At 41.6% G+C, this 16,142-nt stretch overlaps 1 protein-coding gene across 5 annotated transcripts in view; it reads left to right on the forward strand.

Moving 5' to 3' along the window:
• Positions 1-16,142, forward strand: part of RASGRP2 (RAS guanyl releasing protein 2) — a 104,366-nt gene that overhangs the window by 73,354 nt on the left and 14,870 nt on the right. For 3 of the 5 annotated variants that reach the window (XR_012679532.1, XR_012679533.1, XR_012679534.1), the window contains exons 13-18: positions 536-651; positions 1,488-1,629; positions 3,126-3,162; positions 4,130-4,288; positions 9,199-9,265; positions 10,991-12,226. Coding sequence is in view for 2 of the 5 variants with exons in the window: in XM_075188774.1 (XP_075044875.1) it covers positions 536-651; positions 1,488-1,629; positions 3,126-3,162; positions 4,130-4,288; positions 9,199-9,257 (513 nt within the window). In the remaining 3 variants the exon portion in view is untranslated. The remainder of the gene's footprint in view (positions 1-535; positions 652-1,487; positions 1,630-3,125; positions 3,163-4,129; positions 4,289-9,198; positions 9,266-10,990; positions 12,227-16,142) is intronic. The other 2 variants (XM_075188774.1, XM_075188773.1) reach the window with 1 other exon arrangement.

Consider the following 16,142-nt stretch of genomic DNA (forward strand, 5'->3'; position numbering starts at 1 on the left):
TCCTGACATAATTCAGGCCTTCTAACTCTGTCAAATGGTAAAGCAAAGAAACTGACAGTAGGAATTTTGTGCAGTGCTGGCCCATCCATGACCATTGATTAAATAATACTAGTAAAATCTATTTAAAACATAGTTCTCTCTAAGAATGCTGGGATAGGAAAAAAGTGATATAAAACAGTTTCATCTATTGAAAACACTTTGGGGGGGGCAGGGGGGGGGGGGGTTCGGAAGTTAATCTTTTTTGTCCAAACCCTAAAAACATTGTTAAATCTGTTTGCAATACGCTGTCTTTACTACCAGTGCACTTTCTTTTTTTTACTGTTGTCGAAAAAGTAGGTTTAATGTTGTTAAACACAACAAAATGGAATCAGAATTTTTAATAAATATATTATTCAGTACTACATGGCTAGGGGATCAATAGTTTAGGTTCAGAATTAGATTTTTCACTCGCGTAAGATGATGTTTTATTTTGTACTTGGTGTCTTCTATGGTCTTCTGCCAACCCAATAGCCAATGATGTTTTCTCTCTCCACAGTCCGTGTTTAGACTGTTTGATGAAGACGGTGATGGCCACATCTCCCAAGAAGAGTTCCATACTGTTCGTAGCAACTTTCCTTATCTCTGTGCTTTCGATGAGATAGACCAAAATCAGTAAGTGTAAACTCATATATTTCTATTAGCAGCAGAAGACATCTACTGGAAATACAGAACATTTTGTACTATATGGGCCTGATGCAGGGTTGAAAGTTCGCCCCTTTGCGAACAGTAAATTGCATTTTTTTGTTCTGCATATGCCCACCAAAAAAAAAATTAGAAAAAATTAGAAAAAACAAGCAAAGTGTTAAGCATTAGACATTTAATTAATGTTTATCTTTGTTTCTTAAGTCATTATTATACTTTGTTTGAAATATAAGGAAAAAACTTCCAGATTTTGTTTGGGCACCTATTAATTTCAGTTCAACTTAGAGAATGGCATTGCAGGCTTTCCTGAGCTGTTACCAAATGTATTCCTCTAAAAGGGATATATTGGCTGTGCTGGTATATTTAGTGCCTCGCTGGAAGTTTTATTCTCGCTCTATGTTGTTGTATCTTTCTGTCTGCTTAGCGTTATCTTATATATCATGTATCATACTTAGAGCCCTTTCACAAGTAAATAAAAAATTTATTTTTAAAATATGCACATTAATACCATTTGCTGAATGGTTAAACATTCCTACATTATGGTAAATGTGCATCTTACAATGCAGTTTAATGTCCTTGTGTATATCTTTTTACGGTCAGCACTCAAAACCCCTATTTTAAAAAATGCATGCAGCTTATAAATATTCATGATAAAACGGTTAATGAGCATATTTATATATCTGAATATAGGGTATATATGTGCTTGGATGAACATGTGAAAGGGCTCTAATCTAAATGTTATACTGTTCAGTACCTGTAGTGTCCCATTGTCCAATAATGTGTTATGTTTTGTGTCTTGTGTTTAGGGATGGAAAAATCAGTAAACAGGAGATGACTTCATATTTTCTGAGAGCCAGCTCAGTGTTGGATTGTAAAATGGGATTTATCCACAATTTCTCAGAGAGGACATTCCTACGGCCTGTGTCATGTCAACACTGCGGAAACCTGGTGTGTATCTATGCCACAAAATATGTCAGTGCAAATAATAGTTTAAAGATGATCTATGAAACTCATTGACAAGTTGGGACCATGTCTTATACATTACTATAAATATATGTAAACGCACAACGTAATATTGATTCTATACATAATATAATTATGGTAAAGTACAAATGTAAAACTAATGTATATGACCATTCAGAAGATGTGATAGTATAAAATGTTTTTACCTTAAACCACATGAATACATAAGTGGGGACATCTGGACTGGATCTATTAGTTATATCACAAGAGCACATAGGAAAAGGACCTATGGTGAGTTTAGAAGATTTCAGACACATTTTGGAAGCATTTCATCAAGCTCTGTTGTGTGTCTTGAATTTGTTAGAAATAACAGCACGGACCAGACAGAAGGTCATGTAATAAGCGCACCAGATGTGCTCGCAAAAGCCTTGGTTTTGCTCCAGGGTACCTGGATGGTCCATCAAGTGTACTTTAAATTTGCACACCTGCCCGCCACTTTTGCTAAACGTTTCTGCAACCTAAAAGTCTGAAGAGGAGCCCTGTGCAGCTCACTATGCCACATCGTGGTCCAACCTCCTATGACTTTAGTATCACCTCTTTAATATAATTGACTTTCCTATTTTTCATCTAAAATTTTGCTTAATTTAGCCTTATTCTTGGCTTATTATGAGAGTGAGGGCACATCTGGACTTTTATTACATGTGGTAATTGTGTATGTTCAGCTTCTTATTACATTGCTGGAAGTGCACCTAGAAAGTGCATCTCTACCAAAGTGCAGCATGTAGGTGCAAAACAGATTCCATTAAAAATATAGGACGAGACATCAAAGACTTAAAGTTCTGCATTGCTCTACAAAATGACTCTCATTGGTGCATCGGCTCTGTATGTCGGTTGGAATTCTCTCTCTCTACCCATCTATTCTCTATTTATGCAAACTTTTGCTCCTCCAAAAATAGGACCATCTTGCTCTGTAATCCCATGCGACCAAGGTGGAAATCTAGTCCCAGTTGCTCAAAACAAAGTGTGTGGTCCGATATTTGACAAGTTTGCAGGGCAAATTTTTAAACGGCAATGTCTTCAAAGGCAAAACATGTCTTTCAAGACATTGCCGTTTTAAATTTGCCCTTATTATTAGTGTGTTTCTTTAAACAGATTTTCCAGATATATGTTTCACTGATGTTTCAAACTCTGGGTGACCTGCTCATGACAAGTCTTTATTTGGCAGCAAGTGAAGATTATAAAACCTAATATTAGCACCCTGTCTGTTGGATCTATTGCATGAAGATTATTTTTAGGGTATCATTTTAATGGCATACTCAGTGGCATAAGTCTTGATCTAGGCTCCAAAAGCCTAAAAAAAAGTGGGGACTTCTCTTTGAAAAACATTTAACAAATTTGATATTACTTGGTGTTGTAAGTGGAATTGAGATGATATGACATTGTGATACTGTTTTATCAAATTGTGACATTTTCTCTTTTAGATAATTGGAATCTATAAGAAGGGACTGAAATGTCGAGGTAAAAATGAATGTTCCTTGTTTTGGTAGTTATAGATTGGAGTTACTTACAGGATCTTCCAAAGTCTTTTCCTACTTTCCAGCTAGTGATAATTATTTATTTATCAAAATTTCTTTGCATATTACAGATAAGTTCATCCCCTCTAGGGCCATCACACTTTTTTTTTTTTTGTACCTCACCTGCTGAAATTAGCCTACATATATTTATTTTCATCTTACATCTTTGCCTAGAGTTCATGAGCATAAATGTCTACCTCCAAATATGATAGTATTCCCTCACTCATATGCTATTTCAGATATCTCCATTGCTGCCAACAATCCATCATCATATCATAATTCCCAGAGTGTGCAGGATAACATTTTTGTTGCTTCTTGCACACAAGACTAACAAAATTATTGTCGGCTTAACTATTGCAATTCCCTTCTACTTGACGTAACCTCTTTGTATAACCTCTTTGTAGCTCCTAATCTTCATGTCTTTACTAATTCTTGCTGTCCTAACTTAGAACTCATATTCTGCTGACCCTTTTTGTTGATTCTTATGTTGGCTCCCTTTGCGCTTCATATTAAAATGCTATCATTTTGAGTCTGCAATATGAATCACAACTCTTAACATTTCTGCAAGTACAAACCCATATTTTAATACTGACTGTTGTATCCTTTCAATATAATGCTTTACTTTCTTTTCCTGGGAGGGGTATTATAAGAGCCACATAATGTAAGCTGATTTTAGAGCATCGACTTTCCATTTAATGTATTCAGTTAAGAATATATAAAAGAAACCACAATCGGGTGCTCACTATAAGAACACTGACAATATTATCATATAGAGTAGGTACAGAAAACGATATTCCTATAAGGGATAACTGGAACCCCGAGAGGAGAAATCTTTGTGAGAATTGTGAGTATATATAAGTTTACCTGAAAGAATTACTGAACTAGCCTTTTGATACTGTCTTTTTCTGCAGCCTGTGGAGTCACCTGTCACAAGCACTGCAAAGACCGGCTCTCAGTAGAGTGCAAGAAAAGATCTAAAAGTGTCTCTGAGAAACGAGAAAGTTCACAGCAAGGGCGTCATTTTTCCTTCACTCTTCCAAGGTCCTTTAAGAAATCTTCATTACCACCAGGTACTTTTAAATATCCCCTTTACACTTTATCATAAGTTTACTATGCATGTCTCCCATTGTCTCTTATCTGTCTTTATTACCCTAGCCGGTCTCATTTGTGCCTTTATCCCTATCTCTTATACGTTGTCATTTATGTTTTTTGTGTCTAATTCTATTCCCATTTCTTCTTTCCCTGTGTCTATGGAAGCACCAATGCAACCTTTTTAGTAGATATAGGAGACTTTCTAAATAAATTATGAAAAGAGTCCTGTGCAGAATGCCTCCTACTGTTAAACAGGCCATGTTGGTGCTTCAGCATTAGTAAGTAATGGGAAACCGAGAAACAGTTCTGAGCTTGTGTAGCATCAAAAGTTTTAGCTTGTTCCCACAGGCCCTTGGACATGGTTGCTTTAGCTACAACTGCTACTCCTTTTGTTAACTGACTGCTAGTTTTTTCACGTCACCACAGATGTCTGCAATTCCAACAAGCAAGTAGACACTATTGTCCTGATTCATTAAGGAACTTAGGCAAGAATTTGCAAGGAGTGTAAATTAGTAATTTTGCACATAAGATAAATACTGGATGTTTTTTTCATGTAGTACACAAATATCAGCTTTAAATTTCAGTGTACAAATTACCTATCAAGTATTTGTGTGCTACATAAAAAAACAGCCAGTATTTAACTTATGTGCAAAATAGAAAACTAATTTGCACCCCTTACAACACAACATGGTTTTGTCCAGAAATCTTAAGTAAGAAAACTCAAGTTCCTTAATGAATCAGGCCTATTAAAGTAATTTTATCGTTTTAAAATAAGCATTGCCCAATCAATTGTATGTGTTTCCAAAGCACAAAGTGATTTATTTAAGCAGATGTAAATAGTCAACAATTCAATACATTATTATATTATGATACAGTACAGTACAGCCAATACCAAAAGATAAATACATACGGATGCTATCGCATGCGCTCACTGCGCACCCACGGGACCCAATGGACAGTATATCTGCTTAGAATACTGTGTCAGAGTTGACTGAGGGCCAGGGGGTGTGCAGCTATGATTATATACAGTACAGTGTTACACAGTGAACAATAGAGATGACGTAGATTGTTTCTATAGGTCCAGACGTTGGGTGGGTCCAGGGTAAACAGGTCATAGGCTGATTCAATCTAAGGAATCCAAAGGTGGGGGTCATCTCTCCAGGGGGTCTGCTCCTTTCATAGCCAGCAACAAACAAAAGGTTTATTCCCTAATTTCAATAACTAAAGTATGCAATGTGCGATCTCTTCGCTGACTGCACCGGACAGCTGCTGATGAATAGGGTTTCAGTATGATACCAGACATGCCACCTTTCCCACAACCTGAACCATATATATCACTGAAGTGTACGTATAATCATTATATATATATATATATATTTATATATATATTACTAATAAACCAAATATTATCTGCTCATAAATTACTGTGTAACGAAACCAATATGAATATGAATTATATAAATAACTAAATGTTGTAATGCGAGTGTGTGCGTGCGTATTTTACCGTGAGATCGCATCACGCCATGTGTTACGTGGCGTACGGATCGCACTTGTACGGCAAAACAATATTAAACCAATATACTTTCGTTCATCCAATTATACGACTTCGACAGGCCCTATAACCTTCCATTCAGTAGTGGTTTTCAGAGATGTGCAACCAGAAATCTCAAATAACATATGCAAGGAAAAGCAGATATTTGTGGAGTTGATTGTCAACACCAACTTGGAATTGTATGAAATGAAAATAAAGGGCAGGATTTCCCAGCTGACCATCCACATGTTTTGCAGCAGACTTTTGCAGTCTGTATAACTTTGAAAGTAAATATTTTCCTGCAACTATTGCCACATGCTTTGTAAATGGAACCTTGTTTAGCTGCTTGGAGTTTGGGTCAGTACACAGTGCATGTCATCCCATGCCGTCAGGTTTGTGGACACAGCTGCAGGTGCTGGTGTATGTGGCATAATATTGCTGATTTGTCTGAAAAATTGGTTGATGAGTTATTCTACCGTAGAGACTGCAACTCATGGTCATTGCTTTGACCCAGAGTTTGGTAATATTGCTTTGGATGGGGCAGTTAGGACAAAAAGGAAGACAAAATTGTGATAAAACTGTCAGTGGCTTAACTTTGTAGTGAGACTTTGTAGTGAGAACTTGGGAGGAAGGAAGATTCTGAGATTAATAAACAACAGCATAGTTTTAAACTCAAATCTTCTCCAACTTCCAAATGTGCAAGTGTGAAGCCCTGGACACAAAAAAAACAGCATATTTGACCTGCTCCTTCCCTGTCACACACACGCATTCCTCCATTTCTGACCATTTCACTGTAAGTTTGTATCTTATGCAGGCCCGGTGCTCCCATTAGGCAATGTTAGGCACTTGCCTAGGGCGCCGGGCTCTGGAGGGCGCCACAGAATACTAAAAGACTTTAAAACTGTGCGGCCACCGCTGACCATACCTGTCACGGCCGCCGCACAGCATTCAGATGCACGGGGAGGGGGGGAAGAGGCTATTTTGTCACCACCGCCGCCTCTCTGCTCCGTCTCCGCCCCTCCACTTACTAGTGTCAGTGAGTGGAGGGGAGGAGACGGAGCAGAGAGGCGGTGGTTGGTGAGACAAGGTAAGGAGAGAAGGGAGGAGGGCGGCGATTTTTGCGCGGGGGGGGGGCGCTTTTTTAAAAATGCCTAGGGCGCCGTGGACCCTAGCACCGGCCCTGATCTTATGCCTATTTGTGTCTCCCCCTTCCCTTTAGGATGTAAGCTCTCATGAGCAGGGCCCTCTTTCCTTGTGTGCTCTTTCTACTTTTCCGTCACCCTCTGTACCTCTTGGCCTGCTTCGCTAGCCCTGTTTTCCCTGTTTTCTTAAGCTTCGGCCTTCTTCTCGCTGATTTCTACATTCCCTTTCACTATCTGTCCCAGAAACAATCTGATTTGCTTTACCCTATCACCTGTGTTTGTATATATTTTTGTATCATGTTGTGTCTTGGTTCTCTATTTTCTGTATATGTAATGTACGGCGCTGCCGACCCTTTGTGGTGCCTTATAAGTCAAAGATAATAATAATAATAATAATAATAATAATAATGTGTGCAGAAAGGCAGAGGATACTCATGCCAGTTGGTGTAGACTTTCTAGACCCACAGTACCTGATAATGGGAAAGCTTACTTCACTAGAAGGCAGGAGAGCAGATAGGTTGTTAGCAGGTGAAAATGCTTCCTCATCAGGACTGTGGGTGCACCTGTAAAGGCACCAAATTGTCCTTTGTACAGTCCACAGTGGAACACCTGTAATGGGTAGTTATGCCAACATCAAAGGTTTCTCATCCCATGTTTTTCTTCCCATCTGGTCACAGTCTTAGGAACATAGAAACTGAGGGTGCTGATTAGGAAAAGGAAGACTGACAATGTTGTTTTTGTTTCCTCTAGTTTTTATTACTCTGTTATTATTTTTTATTATTTTTATTGTACTTAATTAATATAAATATTTATTCAAGCCCCTATGAAATACTATTAAACTATATAAAATCATGTCATATATATTAAGTAAACGATAGTAAGAAACTAGTTAATTTGTTACTAAGAATAGTGATTGCCAATTAAAAATAATGCAATGATATAAATATAACTTTCTTCCATACCACTGGTTCACACGTTTAGTTTTCTTTTCTGCTTCCTTATAGTCTCTAACTATTCACGACATCACTCAGACAAACATATCAAATTCTGTCTCTTGTAGTACTTGTTGCCAATATTGCCCAAATTGTAGCCATAATAGCAAAAATATTTAATGTAAGAAAAATCTTTGCTTGAACATGCGTCAAGGCACTGTTATTGAATGGTAAGCTAGCGGAAATGCTAGCTATGAAAGTAATTAGCTTTTTCCATCAAGGTTCTTCTTTTTAAACACAGCAAGGTGCTTACTTTATATTGAAAATGGGCATTTTCGCTCCTCACGTCACCTCCCAATACCCCGTACCCTGGATATGCAATTTAATGAGCACTGGCAAGGAAAACTCTTTTTTATTATTATTATTATTATTATTATTATTATTATTATTATTATTATTATTGTAAAGAACTGGGTTAATGTTCTAGTTACACTATTAATGACAGACTCAGGCGCCAGGCTTATCCCCTTAAGCTGTCACACCCTCCTCTTTCCCATTCATTCCCTCCTCATCGATGTGCACTTGCACTATCATTACTAAAACACCAAAACACCCTCCAAAGCCACAGATCATCAGGATGTACCACATACTTTGTCAACCTGAACTGGTCCTTGTACAGAGATGGACTCACCTATTTATGAGCTGGTCATTAGACCCTTATGGTGTTGTACCTGGCTAATCAACACTAGAATGTAATATGTGCCACTTAAGCACTACCATGGTAAATAATCAAGCAAGGGACTAACAAATAGCCTGTAATAGCTAAACGACAATTCCAAAATGCTTATACTAAAATAATGCACATACCTCACTAAACAGCACAGATCTAACCTTATGTACTGCCTGGTCCACTACATATCTGCTCTCTTGTTCTCCTTCTGTACCTCATTCTAAGATCAATGCCCCCTCATTCTTCTCCTCCTCTGTGTTTCACACCAGTGAACAATGGAGGAGTTGCTTTGAAGAAGCCCTAGTCTGTTGCTAAGCAATTGGGACATGTTGCGGCCAAAGCTGCACAGAAGTTAACTTTGGTGTCCAGGGCAGTCTCATAATGTAAGAGAACAAAGCTGTGGACAATAGTGAATAGTCTGTAGCTGACCACTTTTCCATAATGTTAACCTTGACTTTGTGGCATTATTTGTTATTTTCCCTTTGTACAAATTCATTATGTTAGAATGTGTTCCGGAGCAGCTAATCACTCAAAACATTTTGTTGTGGTTTAGAGCTAAAAGAAGAAGATCCGCAGGTGGAGGACGATGGAGTATTTGATGATCGCTTATGATCAGCACAGTGAGTAATATTGTTGACAAAAACAAAGATTGGGAATGTATACAAAGTGAGAGTGAAAGCAAATAAGAGTTTTACTAGTGTATTCCACAGTTGCAAACTAATAAGGGTAAAGAAAACAAACAGAAATATATATATTGCAGATAGACTTAGCAAAAAGCAATATGTATAAAATGATTGACACACACAGACAACTTTTGTTAATGTACTGTAGCAGAAATATAAATGGCACTTTTATCAAAGACAAAGCCCATCATGGGAACGTTGGAACAGCCGCTTAGTAAATATATCAAGTGTGTAACGGAAGAGAGGTGGGGAGTTTTTGTTGGGTTCATTTCTGAACAGCAGCACAGTGCAAATGCTGTTGTTACATCAGGCCTATCATTTTCACTTGTGCTTGTTTTTCCTCTGATGTGTGTTGGCTGTCCAAAACAGGATGGCATATTTATTACAGGCACCAAGTTTTGCTGTGGGTGATGGACAATGCTATATTGGTATAATAGATAACATACATTATTTAACATCTAAAAGGCGCAAACGGGCAGTACTTTAGGAGAAATACAAGGGAAAGGTCCAAACATAATTGTACTTTTGACTTACCTTTTCATGTTTGAGCCATAATAAAAAAAAATCTGCAATGATTACACAAAGCATCTCTGTAGATGGATAATGAGATCACTCTTTGGGGGGGTATTCACTATACCTACACTGATATGTCCGACACTGTTTAGTGCGACATAAAAATTCTAAACCCTAACAGCGCAACATAGCAGAAATACAGACTTACCATTACACACACCATTTCTGACAGGCTTTGCGGCTTTAAAATCGTAAATATCTCAGTCGCAATTTTAATGGTAAGGCTGAATTTCTGCTATGTCACGCTGTTAAGCTTCAGAATTTTTATGTCACGCTAAGCAGTGTCGGCCATATTAGTATCCCCACTCCTCTTTGGGCATGAGACTAGTAAAGTACATTAAAATAGTCAAAACCGCACTAACTACAATGTGGTGTGATATGCAGTTTGTTTTGTACTTTAAATTTTATTGAATGCTACACAGAAATTAAATTCATGCACAATTTTAGCTCTGAAGCGATCCTAATGTGACAGGGAAACAATGCTGTCCTTTCACTGCTAGGTGTCACTAGGGAAACTTCAGAAAACTGTGCTTTGTTGTGTGGACAAAAATGCTGTACATGAATGGAAATGGGTTAACACCCATCTCTTCCTCTGCTCTTCTAATGCATAAAGGTTCGGGTGGTGTCACACAATTTACAAGACGCCAGCATTCTGTAGCTAAAAGTAATACAGTGTTTAATTTGTGCAATTGCCTGCCCATTAAACTCTGCAGTAAGTCTCTGGTTCCTGTCACATGCTGCATTTGTTCAGTAATGTGGTTAATATTTTTATTACTGTAAATGTAATTCACATTATAGAAATATGTGCTAATTTTATTCCTACAACTCACATTGTGGGACTGATGCAGAGGTGGTCGCCATTGCGTCCCAAATAGCAAGTGCATATTGGTTTCCAAAAACAGCCACAATTGCAGGCATTTGCAAATATGCAGCTTTCACAAGATATGTGCAGGTCTGTACCAGCAGCTTATACACCAGATGTATGCCAGAAATACCCTTACGCCCATTTTTATAACCATTTGTTTTGCCCGCAATTTATATATTTGCTCTTAGGCATCAATTAAACTTCAAAAATCTCTCTAATTACAGGAGAAACAACTTCCCATCTTGTGTACATGGAAAAAACCCTAAAATAAATTTGCTTAAGCACACACCAAAAAATTAATACATGCACATGCAAAGAATAAAGCACCTTTTCGCACCAGAGGAAACTTTGCAAGTAACTGATAACAAGCTGTTCGCTATTGCTAGTGACTATCATCATCATCCGCTATTTGCACCTGCACATGATCACCTGCAAATAATAAGGCTTGGACAGCCGTATATATATGCGCCTGTGTCCCAGTTTGCATCTCTTCGCAATTGCACAAACAAGCTCTTACTGTATTTAGCCTTCATTTAAGCGCCTCTTCCTTCTCCCATCCGCCTCTAATGGTGCACGCTGGTGCAAGTGCAAGAATCACACAAATCTGCATAGGCGCAAATGCATGTACCCACTTTTTGGGCATGCACAGAATAATTACAAGTAAGATATGCTACGCAAAATTGGTAGTATTCATTCTGCTTCAGCCTCTATATGTATTAGAGATGTTCACTGACCCCCGTGTTCTGGTTTTGGTTTTGGATTTGGATAAACTTCGTGTTTTGATTTTGGCAAAACCGCTAATTGCATTTTTTTGTTTTGGATCCCTATTTTTTCTAAAATCCCTATTTTTTTGCTAAAGTCACATAATTTTGCTTTATTTCCACCTACATTATTATTAACTAGAGATGCTCACTGACCCCCGTGTTTTGGTTTTGGTTTTGGATCTGGATTACTGGCGTGGTTTGGTTTTGGTTTTGGTTTTGCCAAACCGCCATTGCGTGTTTTGGTTTTGTTTGGTTTTGTTTTGCTATTTTGTCCAAAAATCAATGTTTTTGGTCATAAAATAACCAAATGTAGTGTTCCACCTGATTCTTGGATAAGTAATGTAGTTGTAAAGCTAATAAATTATCCAAAAAACAGTTTAATTCCTGGTAAGTCTTCATTAATTCTACACACAAACCAGATTGTCTTCCTCTCCATCTATGCATATTGGCAATGCAGCCATCGTCTTTGGATGTATATTACACCCTACACTTATAGTTAAATATGTAAAGAAATGGACAAAGCCAGTTTGGTTTCTGTCTCTCTAGGCCCCCCAAGACTTGTATAAAAAAACAAAAAATGTAGCCGTTATACACTGTACAATATTAAGAGAAATGGATAAAACCAGTTTGGGGTCACTCTGTGTATGACACCCTACCCTTAAGGAGAAATTGCCCGAACAGCAGCCTTTCAAGAAGGTAAGTGATTGTCACGATCTGCCTACAGCTTATGCATTACATGCTGCTTTGCATGGCAGCTCCTGCCTTTTTGTCCTTATTATTGTATTTGTATTGGCAGTACCTCCATTCACCAGAGGTGCTGCTATTGTGCCTTATTGTGTGCATTAGGGGTTAACCTTCATGTTCACCAATTATCCCATGCACCTGGGTGTGGTTTTCCCTTTATATACCTGTCAATCCCAGCACACATTGCTGGTTATTGTTGTCCCATCCTGTGATGTCATATCCTTGTTGCAACCTGTGGATTCTTCCTCCTGCCTTGCTCCTCTGGTTCATGCCTGCTTGGAATCTGTTCATACCTCCTGCTTCCCTGCATTAGCTGTTTACCTACTGGTTTCTGAACATTCGTATTATTTCCTGCATCAGCTTGCACCTGGTATTTACTACTGCTCTCGATTACCTGCTATTTATACTTTTCTGCAAATAAACAGAGTGTTTTCACCATATTCGTGACTCCTAGCTGTACTCCTGTTTGTAACCGTGACAGTATAACCAGCCCACAAGACAGCTTTGGAGTCAGGTGAATGTTTTGTTTTATTCTGGGACCTTTTTTCTGCAATCAAGTTTTCATTTGTTTTTTGCAACATGTCTGTTTCACCAATCATGAAATTGCCACTGCTACAAACTTTACAGATGGACATTATATTGCTACGTTCTCAGCTTGCTAGATTTTCCTCTTTACTTGTGGACCCACTCAGGAGACTGTCAGATTCTGTCTCTCTTAATTCAGAAGCTGCTGAGCTGTCTCAATCCACCTTCTCTGCTGATTAACCTGTGCAAACAGCACCTCTTAAAAGTACTTCTACAAATTTGCTGTTTTCTATGAACTATGGGGTAACAAATTCCCAGTACACAGGTGGTCCACGCCCCCATCTGACCGAAGAGGAACGGCGGCGCAGGATAACATACAAGTTGTGTCTCTACTGTGCCAGCAATGCACATTTCTTGCAGGATTGTCCTGTCCGTAGACCACGTCAGCTTACTGAACCATCTCCTGTTATTTCCTCTCCGCATTCCAAAATTGTTTATGCTCCACCATTTCTGTTCTCTGGGAAGAGACCCAATCTGCCAGCTCCAGCCGCCTGTCCTGAGGCGCCAGCTTCAGCCGCCTGTCCTGAGGCGCCAGCTCCAGCCGCCTGTCCTGAGGCGCCAGCTCCAGCCGCCTGTCCTGAGGCGCCAGCTGCAGCCGCCTGTCCTGAGGCGCCAGCTCCAGCCGCCTGTCCTGAGGCGCCAGCTCCAGCCGCCTGTCCTGAGGCGCCAGCACCAGCCGCCTGTGTCGAGATCCCAGCCTCTGTCTCCTGTGCCGAGGTGCCAGCCTCTGTCTCCTGTGTCGAGGTCCCAGCCTCTGTCTCCTGTGCCGATGTGCCAGCCTCTGTCTCCTGTGCTGAGGTGCCAGCCTCTGTCTCCTGTGCCGAGGTGCCAGCCTCTGTCTCCTCTGCCGAGGTGCCAGCCTCTGTCTCCTGTGTCGAGGTGCCAGCCTCTGTCTCCTGTGCCGAGGTGTCAGCATCCGCCGCCAGCTCTGAGGTCACATCACCTGCCTCCAGCTCTGAGGTCACATCATCTGCCTCCAGCTCTGAGGTCACATCATCTGCCTCCAGCTTGGAGCCTGCTGCCACTGTGTCCGGTCCTGAGTCTCCTGCCACTGTGTCCGGTCCTGAGTCTACTGCCACTGTGTCTGGTCCTGAGTCTCCTGCCACTGTGTCCGGTCCTGAGCCTCCTGCCACTGTGTCCGGTCCTAAGTCTCCTGCCGCTGCCTCCAGTTCCGAGTCTTCCAGAGGAGGCGCTGCCCTTCCAGTCTGCTCCAGAGGGGGCGCTGCCCTTCCAGTATGCTCCAGAGGGGGCGCTGCCCTTCCAGTCTGCTCCAGAGGGGGCGCTGCCCTTCCAGTCTGCTCCAGAGGGGGCGCTGCCCTTCCAGTCTGCTCCAGAAGGGGCGCTGCCCTTAAAGTCTGCTTCAGAGGGGGCGCTGCCATTAAAGTCTGCTCCAGAGGGGGTGCTGCCCTTAAAGTCTGCTTCAGAGGGGGCGCTACCATTACAGTCTGCTCCAGAGGGGGCGCTGCCCTCACAGACTTCTCCAGAGGGGGCGCTGCCCTTATCGTCTTCTCCAGAGGGGGCGCTGCCCTTACCGTCTTCTCAAGAGGGGGCGCTGCCCTTACAGTCCGCTCAAGAGGGGGTGCTGCCCTTACAGTCCATTCCAGAGTTGCCAGTCCATGCGGTCCAGCCCGAGTTGCCAGTCCATGCGGTCCAGCCCGAGTTGCCAGTCCATGCGGTCCAGCCCGAGTTGCCAGTCCATGCGGTTCAGCCCGAGTTACCACTTGGTGCTGTCTGCCCTTAGGCTTCTCAAAGTGATGTCTGCTTTCAGGCTTCTCAAAGTGCTGTCTGCCCTCAGGCTTCTCAAAGTGCTGTCTGCCCTCAGGCTTCTCAAAGTGCTGTCTGCCCTCAGGCTTCTCAAAGTGCTGTCTGCCCTCAGGCTTCTCAAAATGCTGTCCCTGCCAAGCCTGCCGCCCAGTCCGGGCCTGCTGGCAAGCCTTCTGCCCAGTCCTGGTCCCCTGCCCAGCCTTCTGCCCAGTCCGGGCCCGCTGCCCAGCCTTCTGCCCAGTCCGTGCCTGCTCTCAAGTCTGCCGCCCAGTCCGGGCCTGCTGCCAAGCCTTCCGCCCAGTCCGGGCCTGCTGCCAAGCCTTCCGCCCAGTCCGGGCCTGCTGCCAAGCCAGCCGCCCAGTCCGGGTCTCCTGTCAAGCCTGCTGCCAAGTCCGAACCATCCGTTGCCGAGGGTGCCAAGTCTGAGCTGCCACCTACCTTTGAGGGGCACCTTTCTCAATTTAGTGCTCTACTGAGGTTTTGTGCTTCTTATTTCCCCTCAGTACCTAGCCTTGTCAGTGACCCAATGAGGCAAGTTTTGTTTTTGTTAACAAACTTTAGAGGAGAGGCTATGGAATGGGCGAACCCTTTGATTGAGACTAATCACCCCACCCTATCTGACTTACCACTATTTGTCAAGGCAGTGATCAAAAAGTTTTCACCAACACCTCCCGCTATGCCATCTTACGGGGCCTCCATATTGTCAGCAGTTCCACCCATCTCACCTGGCCTAGAGATTCCTTTGTGCTCCACCCAATTGGTTCAAACTGCTGTTCCAGGGAATTCTCGCAAGAAGAAAAAGCGAAAGAAGAGAGCAGGGTCTACGGAGCTTGAACTGGAAGCTGGCATAGTCTCCTTTGCCCGTCCACCCATGGACGAGGACTTTTCTGCCGGGCCCCCAATTCTGGACTATGATTCTGATGAATTCAGACATTTTTGGTAATTGGGCGTCTGGAATCCGCCCTTAAGGGAGGGGATACTGTCACGATCTGCCTACAGCTTATGCATTACATGCTGCTTTGCATGGCAGCTCCTGCCTTTTTGTCCTTATTATTGTATTTGTATTGGCAGTACCTCCATTCACCAGAGGTGCTACTATTGTGCTTTATTGTGTGCATTAGGGGTTAACCTTCATGTTCACCAATTATCCCATGCACCTGGGTGTGGTTTTCCCTTTATATACCTGTCACTCCCAGCACACATTGCTGGTTATTGTTGTCCCATCCTGTGATGTCATATCCTTGTTGCAACCTGTGGATTCTTCCTCCTGCCTTGCTCCTCTGGTTCATGCCTGCTTGAAATCTGTTCATACCTCCTGCTTCCCTGCATTAGCTGTTTACCTACTGGTTTCTGAACATTCGTATTATTTCCTGCATCAGCTTGCACCTGGTATTTACTACTGCTCTCGATTACCTGCTATTTATACTTTTCTGCAAATAAACAGAGTGTTTTCACCATATTCGTGACTCCTAGCTGTACTCCTGTTTGTAACCGTGACAGTGATATGGAAATGCCCCAA

The sequence above is a fragment of the Mixophyes fleayi genome, chromosome 10 (genome assembly GCF_038048845.1).
Source record: "Mixophyes fleayi isolate aMixFle1 chromosome 10, aMixFle1.hap1, whole genome shotgun sequence".
NCBI classification, from domain to species: Eukaryota; Metazoa; Chordata; class Amphibia; order Anura; family Limnodynastidae; genus Mixophyes; species Mixophyes fleayi.